Genomic DNA, 14,225 nt, shown 5'->3' on the forward strand with positions numbered 1-14,225 from the left:
AGACGCCCCCCCCCCGCACACATCCACGCCGCCGCCGCCTCCTACTACTCCAGCAGCAGCAGCAGCATCCACACGCAGCCCGCCCTCTCGCTCTCCCCCCTCAGGCTCGCCAGCCAGTTACTGTAAAACTAGTCCGTACTCTCCCTCTCTCTCGCACACGCAGCATCCTGGCTGCCGCAGCTGCCATGGCCAGCAGCTCCCCGCGCACTCGCAGCTAGAGCGGCAGAGAGGGGGGGGAGCCGCCGCCTCAGCCCCGTCCCTCGCCCCGCTCCATCCTCCCTGCTCTCCGCCGGCCCAGACGGCAGGCGGGAGTAGCGGCAGCGGCAGGCGAGAGCAGCCCCCTCGCCCGCCCCTCTCGGCAGCCTTCCTCCTCCTCCTCCTCCTCCTCGCCAGCCCCACACGGGCTAAAGGAAACTCCAAGGACACCCCGAGGCAAAGGAGAGCGAGCGAGCGAGCGAGCGAGCGGGGGAAGGAGCGAGGAGGGAGGCGGGCAGCAGGCAGGCGGGCGAGGGAGAAGCGCCCATCCCTTTCCCCCTCACGGCAATGTCCAAGGGCTTGAAGAAGAAAAGCCACTGGACGAGCCGAGTCCATGAGTGTGTCATCGTGAGGAGCCAGGAGGGCGGGCTGGGCTTCGAGCTCAAGGGGGGCGCCGAGAACGGGCAGTTCCCGTACCTGGGGGAGGTCAAGCCCGGCAAGGTGGTCTACGAGAGCGGAGGCAGCAAGTTGGTGCCCGAGGAGCTGCTGCTGGAGGTGAACGAGACCCCCGTGGCCGGGCTCACCATCCGGGATGTGCTGGCCGTGATCAAGCACTGCAAGGACCCCATCCGGCTCAAGTGCGTCAAGCAAGGTAAGCGCGGGGCGGGCGGGGGGGGGGAGGGGGTTGGCGGGCGAAGGGCCCGAAGAAGAAGAAGAAGACGGCGGGGCGCGAGACGCGGCAACTTCTCCGCTTCGGGGCAGTTTGGCCGCCGCCGCCGCCCCCGACCCCCTTCCTTTGGCTGGGGAAGGGGAGGCAGCCGCGGCGGCGGCGCACAGCCTTCCTGGATCGCGCTGCGTGTCTCGTGTGCCGCACGGCAGAATTAAATGTGCGTCAGCGGCGGAGTGCCTGGAGAGCCGCGGGGAGCGGAGAAAGTTCGGCCGGGCCCGAAGAGGGAGCAGGCCGGCGGGGAAAGGGCTGGGGAGCGAGGGGTGCGCAGGACGCAAATGTGCAGAATCTGCCCCCCTCCGCCCAAAAAGCGAGTGCTTCTGAGCAAGTGCAGAGCGCCACCTTTTTGCTCAGGACAGATGCAGGGCCATCCACACTTACTTGGGAGTAAGCTCTTTTTCTGTCCTCGGTGCGTGGGACTTGCTTCTGAGTAAACAGAAAGGGAAAAGGCTGTAAGGCTGCCCGCCGCTGCACCGTTACCTGAAAGTGGATCCCGCTGAGGGCTGGGATCTGGCTCTACGAGGAAGGGCAGCATGGATCCAGGGCAGACTTAAGCCTCAGCACCGAGACTCTCCTCCCCGCCACACACCCATTTTCAGCCCGGGACGCGAGTAGAAGGAAGGCATTCCAGGGCATCTTCTCCTGGCAAGGGGAGCGGTGGCACCGATGCATGCCGTGGAAGAAAGAGGGAGGGAGGAAGGAAGGAAGGAGGGGGAGAAGTGGGGCTAAACATTATGACAGCTCTGCAAGAACGCGGCTTCCCTGGAAAGCATCCCCGGTGACTAACCCTCCCGGGGAGTCGTAGTAGCCGCGCCGGGGACCAGCCTGCGCTAAGGCGCCGCAACGTGCCAAGGCGAGCGTGCCAATCGCTGGGGAGGACGATTGTTATTATTCCGAGTGTGGAGTTTCAGCCAATAGGAGGGCGGGGCGAAAGCCGGGGCGGGACTTAGCTCATCAGCTGGGTTTCCCCCAAGATCTGCCCAAGGCGCGGGGCGTGTTCCCCTGAAGGCGCTGGCTGGGCTGCTGCGTGCCAAGTCCTTGACCACCACAAGCTTCTCACCTCTACGAAAATCAGCCGAGGGGTTTCTTGGGTCGAAAACAAGTCCTCTGACATGCTAAAATAGTGTTCCTGTTTTTTTTGTTTTTGCTTTTTTGTTTAAAGACAGCAGAAAGCCATGTTTAAACCTAGGGGAAATTGGGGTAACGAGAACAGGCTTGAAGGTGCTTCGTTTTTATTTTTAGTGTTGTCATTGATTGGTAGCTTCAAAGAAAGTGGAGGTTGCAATGCAAGATTGCAACAGAAGGTTTGCAGGGAATGGCTTTGCTGCTCGTGGAGGAGCATTTAAGCAGCCCAACATATGAAAGCTTTATTGGAAAGCGAGCTAAAATCCATTGGTTTAGTGCCAATGCTGCAATTATGGGGGAGGGATAGGAAATCTGTGGCCTTCCTTGCACTCCCATCATCTCTGACTGTGGCCGTCCTCATCAGGGCTCATGGGGTTTGGAGTCCAGCAACACCTGAAGCACCATAGGTTGCCGTCCCTTTTTTAGAGTTGTACTGCTATGCTTTGCATTTGAAGGTAGGGTAGTTTGTCAAGGAAGCTAAATCCATGTTAAGAAATACTTAGCGTCGACACAGAAAAGGGTAGGTAAGGTGTGGAGTCTTCCCTCTCCATTCCAAAACAAATAAATATCAAATATGTAGCGGAAAGCTGCCCTCAAATCTTGGAGTCCTAAATTAATTAAAAACAGATATCAACAATAGAAGTTATTTACAGTGCATTGAAATAAATATGATAACCCATAACTGCTGAATGAGGAAGACTGGCCACTTCCAGACTCCCACTATTTTGTAAGTGGCACATTAAGGGCGATTCAGATTGTGCTAGTAGAATGGATTTGGTGTTCTTGTGCAACAAGCCTGCTCTCCTCCCTCCCGTCCCAACTTCTTGCACTAAGGAAAGTGATGGAGAAATGCACTGGAAAGTGTGAGATAACAGTTGTTTGGTATGATGGTGTATGCCTTCCCTGCAAACAAATAAGAATGAATGTTAAATAAAACAGGTCCCCTGGAAGCAACAGTTACATTATACATGTAAACTGGTTTATGCAATATTTAATTGTTACGGCTTTATCTTTGGAACCCTCGTAATTGTAGCTTAGCGATGTTGTTATGAATTCTCTTAAGAGATCCCCAGGACTTGTTAAAGAATAATTCCTAGGGTCCACAGAGAAAACTCTCGTGGGTTAAACTGCTTTGAATTTGCAGTGTGGTCATGTTCTCAGAAATACACTGGTAGGACAAGTAATGCTAATCTGTCAAAAGCAATATTCCACTACTACCAATCTGGAATGATAAACAGAATATTAATGGCAAAGTGTAACAGATGGCTTTCCTTCTCCAGCTTAATGTCCAGTGGCAAAGTTTAGGTATTCTCTTTGGCTAATTACTTTCAATGATTTTTGTGTTTTTGCATGCCTCAGATGATGGATCTGATCCAAAGTTTGAATCAGGCACTTGCAATTTTACTGCTTTGTCTCATCTACTAAAGTCATACTGCTAAAACGACCATGTTTTGATTTTTGTGCAGCAAACTGTCACTTGGGTACTTTGTACAGTCCAGAAGGTATGAAGGCATGGAAAACTGTGCATTCAGTGCTGAGGGCTCAACTCTATGGAACTGAGATTAGACAGGCACCCTCCTTGCTGAACTTCACATGCACGACTTTCCTGTTCCAGCAGGCATTTTTAGATAGTGTTTGGTTTTATTATAGATATAATAATTAGATAGTGTTTGGTTTTATTATAGATATAATAATTTTCCATGGATAGTTTTTTATGAACACTACTTAGAAATACAAATAATTAAGCAGTATATAAATGTCGCAGGAAAAAAATAATTTATATGGAAATAAAGGGAAACAAAGTTGAAAAAGTTTTATTTTGTTAAACAAAGTTGATAAGAACTTGAGATCCCATTACTGCTGTCCTGCACTTTGATTGTTACTGACCTCAGTGGGATTTACATGTATGTGACTACATAGCTGAACTCATCTTTTTAGATATCTCCTACCGATTGAAAAGGCAGATAATATTATTGACAAATAGGCTAAAACTGATTTTAGCTGCCATTCCTTTTTACCTACATGCAAAATTATATAATTATTTTTTAAGATAACTTGCAGTTTTGTCCATAGTTGGAAATGCAATATGATTATATCAGAATCTTATGCCTGTATATGCCTTAATTTATTCCTTACAGTAACTGGTGCTGTTCTTCAATGTCCTTCAGCTGGCAGCTCCTCCAAAGGGAGTAAGATACATGACTCAGCTTCCTTATAGGGGGGAAAAACAAGTCTAGTTGATATACACATTATCCTGGTTCACCCCATCGCTCATCGTTAAATTTTATCTGTTTTGGAATTGAAGTCCTTCTTAGGGTAGCAATGCATTCCTATCTGTAATATTTAAAACATATGTAGGCCATTGACATTTTATGGGGTTTATTTACACTATGTGCAAATCACATAAAATTGAGAATTTGGGCACCAGTTTCTATGCAAACTACATTCATAAGACAGTTTCAGTGCAAATGCTCTTAGATTAGGGAACAGCTGGCAACTCCTCTGCAGGGAATTGAATGACTTAGTTTAGCCTTCTTATAGAAGGAAGCCTTGTCCAGTTTATATATGGCCAAATGGATCTTTAAAAATGCAATCCAATTTAGTTTCTACCCTCCTCCTTATTTGAAGTACAGAGGCCCTATATTAAAAGTTTGCTCCCAGTGAATTGTTTTCTCCAGTGTACAGAACAAAGAGTCATAGCCAATGAATGATGTCTGTTTTTGTAACTTTGTTCTTGTTCTGTTCTAAGACATGTCAGATCAAGGTTAATTAAGTCATTATCATAACTTTTGCATACATTTATCAGTGAACCCCTCTATAAAATGTTTCACTGCAGACAGTTAATTAAAACATCATGACCTTGACTGGGGCCATGTGGCCGTTTTGGCATTTCTCTCTTGGAATTAAGTGCTGTCAGAGTAAAATCACAGTGTGAGATGCGCAGGTAGGGCATTGACCCTCCTACTATGGTGGTTAAAAGTGTTTGAGCACATATTTTTCTTGAACATTATTACAAATCAGTTGTCAGGTTCCCTACAGAAACAAAATTACAGAATGTTTAATTTTGTTTTACAGTAACTTGTTGAACTCTTTTAGCACAGACAATTAAAATGGTACATTTTTAATGATTTGCGGATCTGCTTCACTACTTTCAGTTGCCTAAACAGTAAAAAAACGTTTCTCTGATGTTTTAGCGGCTTACAAAATTGACCTTTGGCCTCTAGCATATTTAGATTAGAAGAGCCAGCCTGTCAGATCTCTTCCCTTACAACACTCCAGGACTGAGGCTCCTTACTTGGAAGTAAGCCATATAGATTTCCGCAGTGCTTATTTCCAAGAATTTCATCCTAAGTAAGCAAGCAGGTGTTCTTAATGGGTAGTGTGTTAACTAGGCTGGATTGCTTGAATTATGTGAAGTTGTTTACTCAGCAGGCATCTTGGTTTTAAAGGCAAGAGGTTAGCCTTGGCCTTTTGGGAGCTATAGATTGAAACTACTGACTAAATGAGTGATCTTAAGTAGCTGTTTGAGTGCAGTTATGAGGTATGCAAAGTTAGTTATTGCATCTTCCCATGCTTGCTTTGGAGTTTGTAATTGTTCTTGGATATTTAGCAAGTTTATAGTCTGCATTTAGAGCCTGGTGTGCTCTTGTCTATAGGGTCACGAAGAGTCGGACATGACTAAACAACAACAAGCCTGCATTGCAGAAGGTTGCCTTTGCCAGATAATTCTGAGAGTTAATATGTGTTGCTGTACCTACATATTGCATAGTATGTATTGGCATAGCTATAGCCTTACCCTTTGCAAGGCGAGTAGATTCCGCCAGGTTGCCTGTTGATTTTAGTCTTGTTTTAACAGACTATGGTTACAAATCAGGTGTGTCTGCACTGTCATAGATGGCTCCATGACAGCCTAAATTTGAGTTGCCATACATCCGGGAATTCCTGGACATGGCCTCTTTTGGGGGTCCTACATGCCCATCTAAGGGGAATTCTACATTTTAAAGCAAATGTCCTGGATTTTGTTGTTGTTTTTTAAATTGTGTGTGGGCGGCTCTGGTTCAGGTTGTGGTTTGGTGGCGGCGGCAGAGCTATCAGGCGATTGTGCTAAAAAAACCTCAACAACTCTTTATATCATTTTTACCTCTTGAAATATGGCAACCCTAAAGTGCATTTTGGGAAGTGTACTCAGAAGCAGTATGACTTGAAAAACCACAGTTATATCTAGAAATATGCTTAACAGGGCGCCCTTGCATCTCTGTTTATGATGATGATTCTACTGTAGCTCACACTTCTACCGTCAGTTTCTCACTTCTGCTCCATTTGAACCTTTTACAAGCTAGCTGTGTGTCAGAGTCTTTTTTTTAGATGTGTTAGCTGTGTTTGTGGATTTTATATAGTTGAAATAGGTAGCAGCATAGCAAGTACTACTATGCTACTTTAGAGATTTGGAGCAAGTGTGTATTATTTTTTGCATTTGTCAGTGACTCATTTTACCTGATTTAGGTAAACGAAATAATAAAGCAATAAAAATAGGTTAACTTATTTGATACATTGATGGTGGGACCAGAATGTTCCTTGTTCCTGGGGAGGCTATGTACATAGTGCTAGTTTGTGTAACAATTCAATCTGTTGGCAAATATTGAGTTCTTGGCCTTAAAAAAAAGGACTTAAATATCAAATATTATATCAGACTAATATAGATAAATAGATAGATAGATAGCATTGAATAAAAAGTCTGTGCCTCCACTGAAAATTAAGGTAGGTAAAGCAGCCCAACATAATATGTTGAATATTGTGGTCAGTACTGCCACAATGAAGGGACGCGGGTGGCGCTGTGGGTAAAAGCCTCAGCGCCTAGGACTTGCCGATCAAAAGGTCGGCGGCTCCCAGCGCCTGCCAACCTAGCAGTTCGAAAGCACCCCCGGGTGCAAGTAGATAAATAGGGACCGCTTACTGGCGGGAAGGTAAACGGCGTTTCCGTGTGCTGCGCTGGCTTGCCAGATGCAGCTTCGTCACGCTGGCCACGTGACCCGGAAGTGTCTCCGGACAGCGCTGGCCCCCGGCCTCTTAAGTGAGATGGGCGCACAACCCTAGATTCGGACACGACTGGCCCGCACGGGCAGGGGTACCTTTACCTTTTTACTGCCACAATATTGTGGTCATCACTGCCACAATGCAGTGGTGGACCTAAAAAAGATGTTTCTGCCTTAAATGACATAGGTACAGGAACATAGGAAGCCGCCTTATAGGGAGTCTGACTATTAACCTAGTAGCTTGGTATTTTCTGCAGTTCAGACAGGACTCTTGCCGAGTCTCAGCCCTACTTGACCGTAGGAATTGAACCTGGGACCTTAAACACAAAGTAATTGCTCAGCCACTGAGTTATAACAATTCTCCAAGAATTTACTTTCTTACTGTAATTGTATATTTCATATGCAAATAGTTTCCTTCTATGACATATAGTCGTCGTCCCCCCCCCCCCCCCGTGAAGTATATGCCTTGTCTTTTGATTTATAGATTTTATATGCCCCACTCCAGAGTTTTGACATTCCCATGAAAGCCCAATTTCCTAAATATGCAGTGGCTTTGGCTGTTGATTGAAATTTACCTATTCCTATTGCATATGTACCACTGCTTTGATATTGCCCTGAATGGGAAGCCCATGTTCAGTAGGAACTCTATTTGACATCAGAGTTTTTCTGATGCTGTGATTGAGCTGATCTTTTTCTTCTCAGAGATTGATGTTGTAAAACATCAGAAACCAGCATTCATATCTAGATAATTCATTTTTCCTTGACACATAGCATTCATTGACTTGAGGATTTAGTATTATTGTTCACCAGGAGCTAAATCAGGGGTCAGCAAATTTTTTCAGCAGGGGGCCGGTCTGCTGTCCCTCAGACCTTGTCGGGGGCCGGACTATATTTTGGAAAAAAATACTAACAAATTCCTGTGCCCCACAAATAACCCAGAGACGCATTTTAAATAAAAGGACACATTCTACTCATGTAAAAACATGCTGATTCCTGGACTGTCCGCGGGCCGGATTTAGAAGGCGATTGGGCTAGATCCGGCCCCTGGGCCTACCCATGAGCTAAATGAATTTGGATTTTAAATCTGTGGCTTCTTGTTATGAGTAATTTTACTTGAGGTTATTGTAGGTTTAGGTAGTCTCTTGATGTAACTTTTAAGTGTCAATTTCTTAGCCACCCCTTCTAAAAGTCTCATGATCACCAACCATTTTGAAGAACAAACAATGGATGTAAAACAATCTAAATCTTATTTTAAACAAAACATATGTTAGAATCCCAGCACTTTAGTGACTTTGGTCTGGCTTCCAAAGCCAAACCATACAGAGAAGACTATAAAAAAACTCAGATTATCTATTGTTAAATCTCTAGGAAAGGGAGTTATCCACAGCTGTTCTGCATACCTCTTCACACAGACAGGTACAGATATGTCACCAAGTGCAGAATCTATCCCAAGTACATAACCTACATTTATGCAGTTATAACCTAATATTTTAGCATGTGTAGATCAGCCTTCCATCATGCATGGCGTTAATCCATTATGCAGATGAATCTTTAAACTAGTATAACTAGCTAACTATGCTTTTGGAGAACAATGAATCATCACAGTAATTTAGGGGGGGGCTCACTATTGTAAAAACAAAATTTGCAGAGGGACACAGAAGGAAGTATACAGAAAGGTAAGCGGGTGTCAGAGCTGCTCTATGGGCTGCTTTAGGAGAAAAAGCAGGAGGTATGTGAGAGAGTCTGCTCCAAGGAACACATCAAAGCACAGATCCAAAAAGACAATATTTGAGTAGGAAAGTCCCAGCCCATACAAGAAGCATTTTAAAAGTCATTCATGCCCAGTGGCTGACAATATACCTAATCAACAGCAATAACAATATTGCAGGGATGTCCAACTCCCAAGAGATTGCGATCTATTCCCGCTCTAAAAACACTGGCGGTGATCTACCATTGGGGAGGAATAGTCAAGGCTGTTGAGCTTCTTCTGGGGAGGCTTCAGAAAAGTTCTTGAGCTTTTCCATTACTTACTTACTTATTTTTGGATCGATCTATCAGGATCACGAGATTGACCAGGAATGCCCTGCAATGATAGATTGGACATCCCTGCAATATTGTATAAAACAGTAAAAATAAACTAATTAATTAGAAACAGAATTAGAAAGAGTGGTAGGCCAAATAAGGGCTCACTACAATTAACTTACACACACTGGATGTCAGCCACAATTCTCATTTCTTCCCCCTCACAGCTCTTGCCAGCTTCTCATATCTCAGTTCATTTTCCATTTCTCACCAGGGAGGTAACAACTTCTACTTCTCGTTTAAACTCTCACAACCATTTATTGCATGGATATTGGTCAATCTCTTTACATCAAACATCCCTTCTTCCAGGATTGTCATCTAGACAGCAGGGTTTTTTGAGACTCTGTGGTGGTGCTGGTAGGACAAGGCTGGTGAAAACGCTCATCCCCTTGATGCTGGTCTCTCTAACATGCCTTTGCTTTACTGCCAAGAAGATGTTTCAAACTGCTGTGCTGATAGTGTAGTATGTAGGGCAGTGGCAAATAGAGCTAAAAGTCTGTGTTTCTAGCCTGGTGGGGAAATTGACAGACTAACAGCTTGAGCATCTTCATAGTACAGAGATTTTCAGTTGCTTAGGGCCACACTAGACAGGACAGCTCTCTCTCTCTTTGTAACATGCCATGCATATAATGCATGATGTGACATCATTACCATTTGCACCTCCTTGCACCAAGTTTACAAAATTGAGATGGAGTAAGTGGGTGAGACATCACATTGTGTGTTGCTTTTCTAAAATGTTAATGAAGAGAGGGTAAAGAGACACAGTGTTCCCTTTCTTCAGGACTGTCTTAAAGCCAGATGCTCTTATGAGCATGTGCAGTTTTATGTTTATGTGTTTTTGGTGCCTGCTAAAAGCATTTCTTTTCACCAGGATTTCCCAGATTAATTTTTGTTCATTATGAACACTGCTGGTTACCTGAAATGTGTGAAATCATTATACTGTGATTTATATTGATTTTGTGTTACGTGTTTTTTCTTTTTTTTGCACACCACATTTTAAATGCTAAGCAGTTTATAAAGCTTTGCAAGCATATGAATTAATAATACTTTAGTTGCAAGTGGGAAGTTGTAAGCCAGTATCTGTTGAATTATCTTGTAGTGCCAGCCTACTTTGTAGTGCCTAGCATTCTTGCCAAGAGTGCAATAAAGGCAATGACTGATTTGCACGGGGGTTACGTTCCTGACCCCCATATGCATTGGCTCAGCATGCAGAAAGCCTCTCTGCCCTGCTCCATCCCATTATACCCCCGCCTTGCCCCCTTTCCCAGCCACTTCTGGGTCACCGCAATGTGCGCAATCGTGGTTGCACATCAGTTGGATGCATGAAAAACGGTTGTTGCCTCTACTAGGGTGACCTTGGTCTGATCCAGAGAGGTAGTTCTTAGGCAAGAGTGCATACTGAGGGTCACTCTTAAGAAAGATCAATTAATGCCTTAATTAAGGTTAATTACTAAGGAATCTTGAACATTCACTCTTTTTTCATAAACTAGTTAAAACACATTAGGAGATGAATAATTTCTAGTAAAATGACAATAATGTAGATAATGCAGCACTGCAGTTGGTCCATCCATGGTTTAGACTTCATTTTCTGATATTTGCTCTTTTTAAGCAAGTGAACATATAGGCATTTGGTGATAATTTTGGTATAAAAATAGTGGAATTGAATGAGCTATCACATATATGAAAACTTTTTTCAAATAAAATATTGTGGTTATACAAACAATGCACACACAATAATAGGTCTTCCTTAAATTTATTGACTCTGCATGCACGCATCGCTGTGAACCCAGAAGTGGCAGGAAAAGGGGATGCGGTGGGCTTATGCTGTCACACGTGATGAGCCAGAACTAGGGCTGGGAGATATATCGTCCAAAACCAGTTTGAAGTTCACATCATGATAATTGTTTCATAATATTTGAGCTGGCAATATACTGCGAATCACAAAGTGTGTAAGGGCTAGGTGATATGTGGTTTTCAACATCGCAATAACTCACCAGCTAAACACTGCAATGTTATCAGCAGCTAAACATTGCAATCTACCACAATGTCTGAAATAAGGATGGAACTCTACAGAAGTGAACAGGACAATGTCCTGACAACTGCTACCACTTAGGGGTCTAAGAAGGATAAATGACAATATTATCAATCATCACACCCTCAGTTTCATCAGCAAACAAAAAAAGTGGCGGCAGTAATAGCAGAAGCCTAAAAGGCCTCGTGGCAGCAATGGGAGTTGGCGGCAGTAGCGGTGGCAGCCTGCAAGGCCTCACAGTGGCGGCACAAACACTGGTGGCATGTGAAGCCTCGCGGAGAGAGTGATGGCGGTGGCAGACTGTGAGGCTTTGTGGCAGCAATGGAACAGTAGTAGCCTGCAAGGCCTCACGGCAGTGACAAAGTGGCAGCAGAAGCTGTGGTGGCCTGTGAGTCCTCGTGGCCAAGGCCTGTGGCCACCACTGCAAGGCCTCACAGACTGCCGCTGCTTCTGCTGCCAGACTGCCATTGCTTCTGCCCCCCTGCCTTTGTTGATTCTGTCACCACTAGGCTATTGCCGTGTCTGCTGACAGTCTGGCAGTCCAAGGTTATTTGTATTCACTAGGACTCATAACCGTACTTTGGATTGTCCTGAATATCACCATTTGGTAGCCAAGCCCAAAATCAAAAGTTTCATTGGGATGCATTTTGGCTTGCCTGCTGATGAAAGTAACCATGAGGTGATTCATAATATCATCCTTTATCAGTTTTAGATCCTTAAGTAGTAGCAGTTGCCAGGGCATTGTCCTGTTCGCCTCTGCATAGTTCCTTCCTTATTTCAGATATTGTGATAAATTGATATATTGTGATGTTTAGCTAGTGATATATTGCGATATTGAAAACCAGTTATCACCCAGCCCTACCCAGAATATAACCCCCATGCAAATCCGGAGTTGCCTGTACAGCTTTTGTTTTATTCTGAGGATACTTCTCTTTATTCTGGCCTTTGACACTTGAGTATATTCCATGATCCACTCTAGTCATGATTCTAATTTGTTCTAAATTGTTTTTAACGTTATAGTTTACATTGTTGTGAACCGGTCTGGGAACTTGTGGTGAAAGACAGGTAATAAATTTGATAATGGTGGTAATAAAAATGTACGCAGCAAATGTATGGACACTGTGGCTGTTGTGTGGAGATGTTAGTAACTCCTACTGAGTCTTTTTTTAAAAAAAGTTTTTTTAGGCATATTTACAAACAAACAAACAAACCAATAAGGTACACACACTTAACTACAAAATAAACCAACAAATTAAGAAGAAAAAGTAAGGAGAAAAGGAGCATACAATACCACACCCGTGTGACTTCCCTCCACCAGCTTTCGTCATCTTTGAATCATATAAATTCTTTTTTACATTGCATATCATTTACCACTGTAATTACTTATTTTATGGTATTATTATAACATTAGGTCATCCTTACAGACTTAGTCTAAACATATCAGCATGTTATCTTTAGAGCAGTGTTTGTTCATGTAATCTTCGAACGATAGCCATTGTGCCCTTAATTCCTGTTGAGTCTTTTAGACAAAACAAGTGGTATATAATTGGCAAGACTGTTTTGGAGGAGCAAGCCTGGTTCCAGGGCATGGCTCTTCATTTCCTCTTATACAGTGATACAGTTGTGGAGAGTTAAATTCTGCACTTTGGAAGGCCATTGCAGTAGGAATACTGTATTCCTCCAGCTGCCTGAAAGTAGGTGATCTGAACTATTCTCAAAGGAGCATACAGGCATGCATTATTCCTTCTACGTCTGTCTTTCAAATTCTTCCACCCTACAGACCGCTCTAAAGTTTTTTTCAGCAAATATTATCTAAAATATGTGCGGCATCCCGTCTCAGTAGTTCTGCATAGTTGCATCAGTGATAAGGATGGGTTGAGCTAACATATTAAGAGAAGCTTGACCTGCTTTGCTGTCTGGCAGTTACACTCCCACTGCTAGAACTTTACAAGGTCATGATATGCAATAGTTTAGAGATCTGCTGGAATATTCAGTTCCCCTAAGTTCCTACTTTCAATGCTCAGACTCGAGACCAAGTTGCACATCATGCAGAACTGTGCTTTGATCTTCCAAAGCCATTTTATTTTATTAAAAGTAGATGTTGGGGCCACCAACTTGGATCAGGGTTATGGCACTGATTAATCACTTATTATGTGGGGGATTAAACACATCCCCAACTAAAACACCCCCATAAACTACTGTTAGCATCAAGGTGAGGAAGGAAAGACTGATACACACAGAGTTTGGTAACAAGCATAACAAACAAACAGTCCTCAAAAAATGAGATCAGTTGTTTGATTGTTTTCTTCATCAAAACAAATACACTTGGATATTCTTGGTGCCTGGTCTTAGAAGCATTCTTATTATTTCTGCAGCAGAACCATTGGCCTTTCTGAAGCCTGCAGCGTGATAAAAAAAGAATGAGCAGTGGAACCATGCTGGAGTCAGCAAGATAGTTGGTTTAGTTTTCTCCCTTGTTCAACCCCAGAGACACATAACACGTCTTCACTTCCCTAATGTTTTGCTGTGCTGACTTGTATTTTATTGGCCTTATGAACTGGCTTTTAACCTTGTGTGTAATTTTATAGGCAAGGCCAGGGCTTTTTTTCAGCTGGAACTCAACTTGTCATTCCTCAACTTTTCTGAGAGCAGGCTTCCCTAAAAATATTAATTGCCTATTGCCTACTTAAATCCTAGCATTGAGCTCCATCCCCTCCCCCTCCCGCGTGACCTTATATCCATACTTCAAAACTTTCATGAAAAGCTTGGTTGGCATAAGGTTTTCATATAAATCTGCCAAGTATTTATTCTGAACATTGTGTGAATGAATCATAAGCTCATTAATTGTGACATATAGCTTAATACAACGTAAAGGCAGTTTGCAGTCCAAGAAAACATCTTACTAAAAGTGTGTTATTGCAGCTCTAAGATAGTCATCTATTTAAGTGTACATTTTTTAAATAATATGTGATTTGAAAAATGATTTTCACCCAGCTTTTCTGTACCAAATATGTCAGCCCATCCCCCCCAT

The 14,225-nt window shown here is 43.6% G+C and overlaps 1 protein-coding gene across 20 annotated transcripts in view; it reads left to right on the top strand.

Annotated features, from left to right (window-relative positions):
- The first annotated feature begins 10 nt into the window (after positions 1-10).
- The window catches only part of MAGI2 (membrane associated guanylate kinase, WW and PDZ domain containing 2), a 593,450-nt gene continuing 579,235 nt past the window's right edge, over positions 11-14,225 (top strand). For 8 of the 20 annotated variants that reach the window (XM_083574936.1, XM_083574921.1, XM_083574925.1 and 5 more), the window contains exon 1: positions 159-847. In XM_083574936.1, coding sequence (XP_083431062.1) covers positions 544-847 — 304 coding nt within the window. In that variant the 5' untranslated portion in view covers positions 159-543. Of the gene's footprint in view, positions 848-14,225 lie in introns of all 20 variants that reach the window. The other 12 variants (XM_083574919.1, XM_083574934.1, XM_083574930.1 and 9 more) reach the window with 3 other exon arrangements.

This window comes from Podarcis filfolensis, assembly GCF_964270895.1.
Source record: "Podarcis filfolensis genome assembly, chromosome: 10".
Classification (NCBI taxonomy): Eukaryota; Metazoa; Chordata; class Lepidosauria; order Squamata; family Lacertidae; genus Podarcis; species Podarcis filfolensis.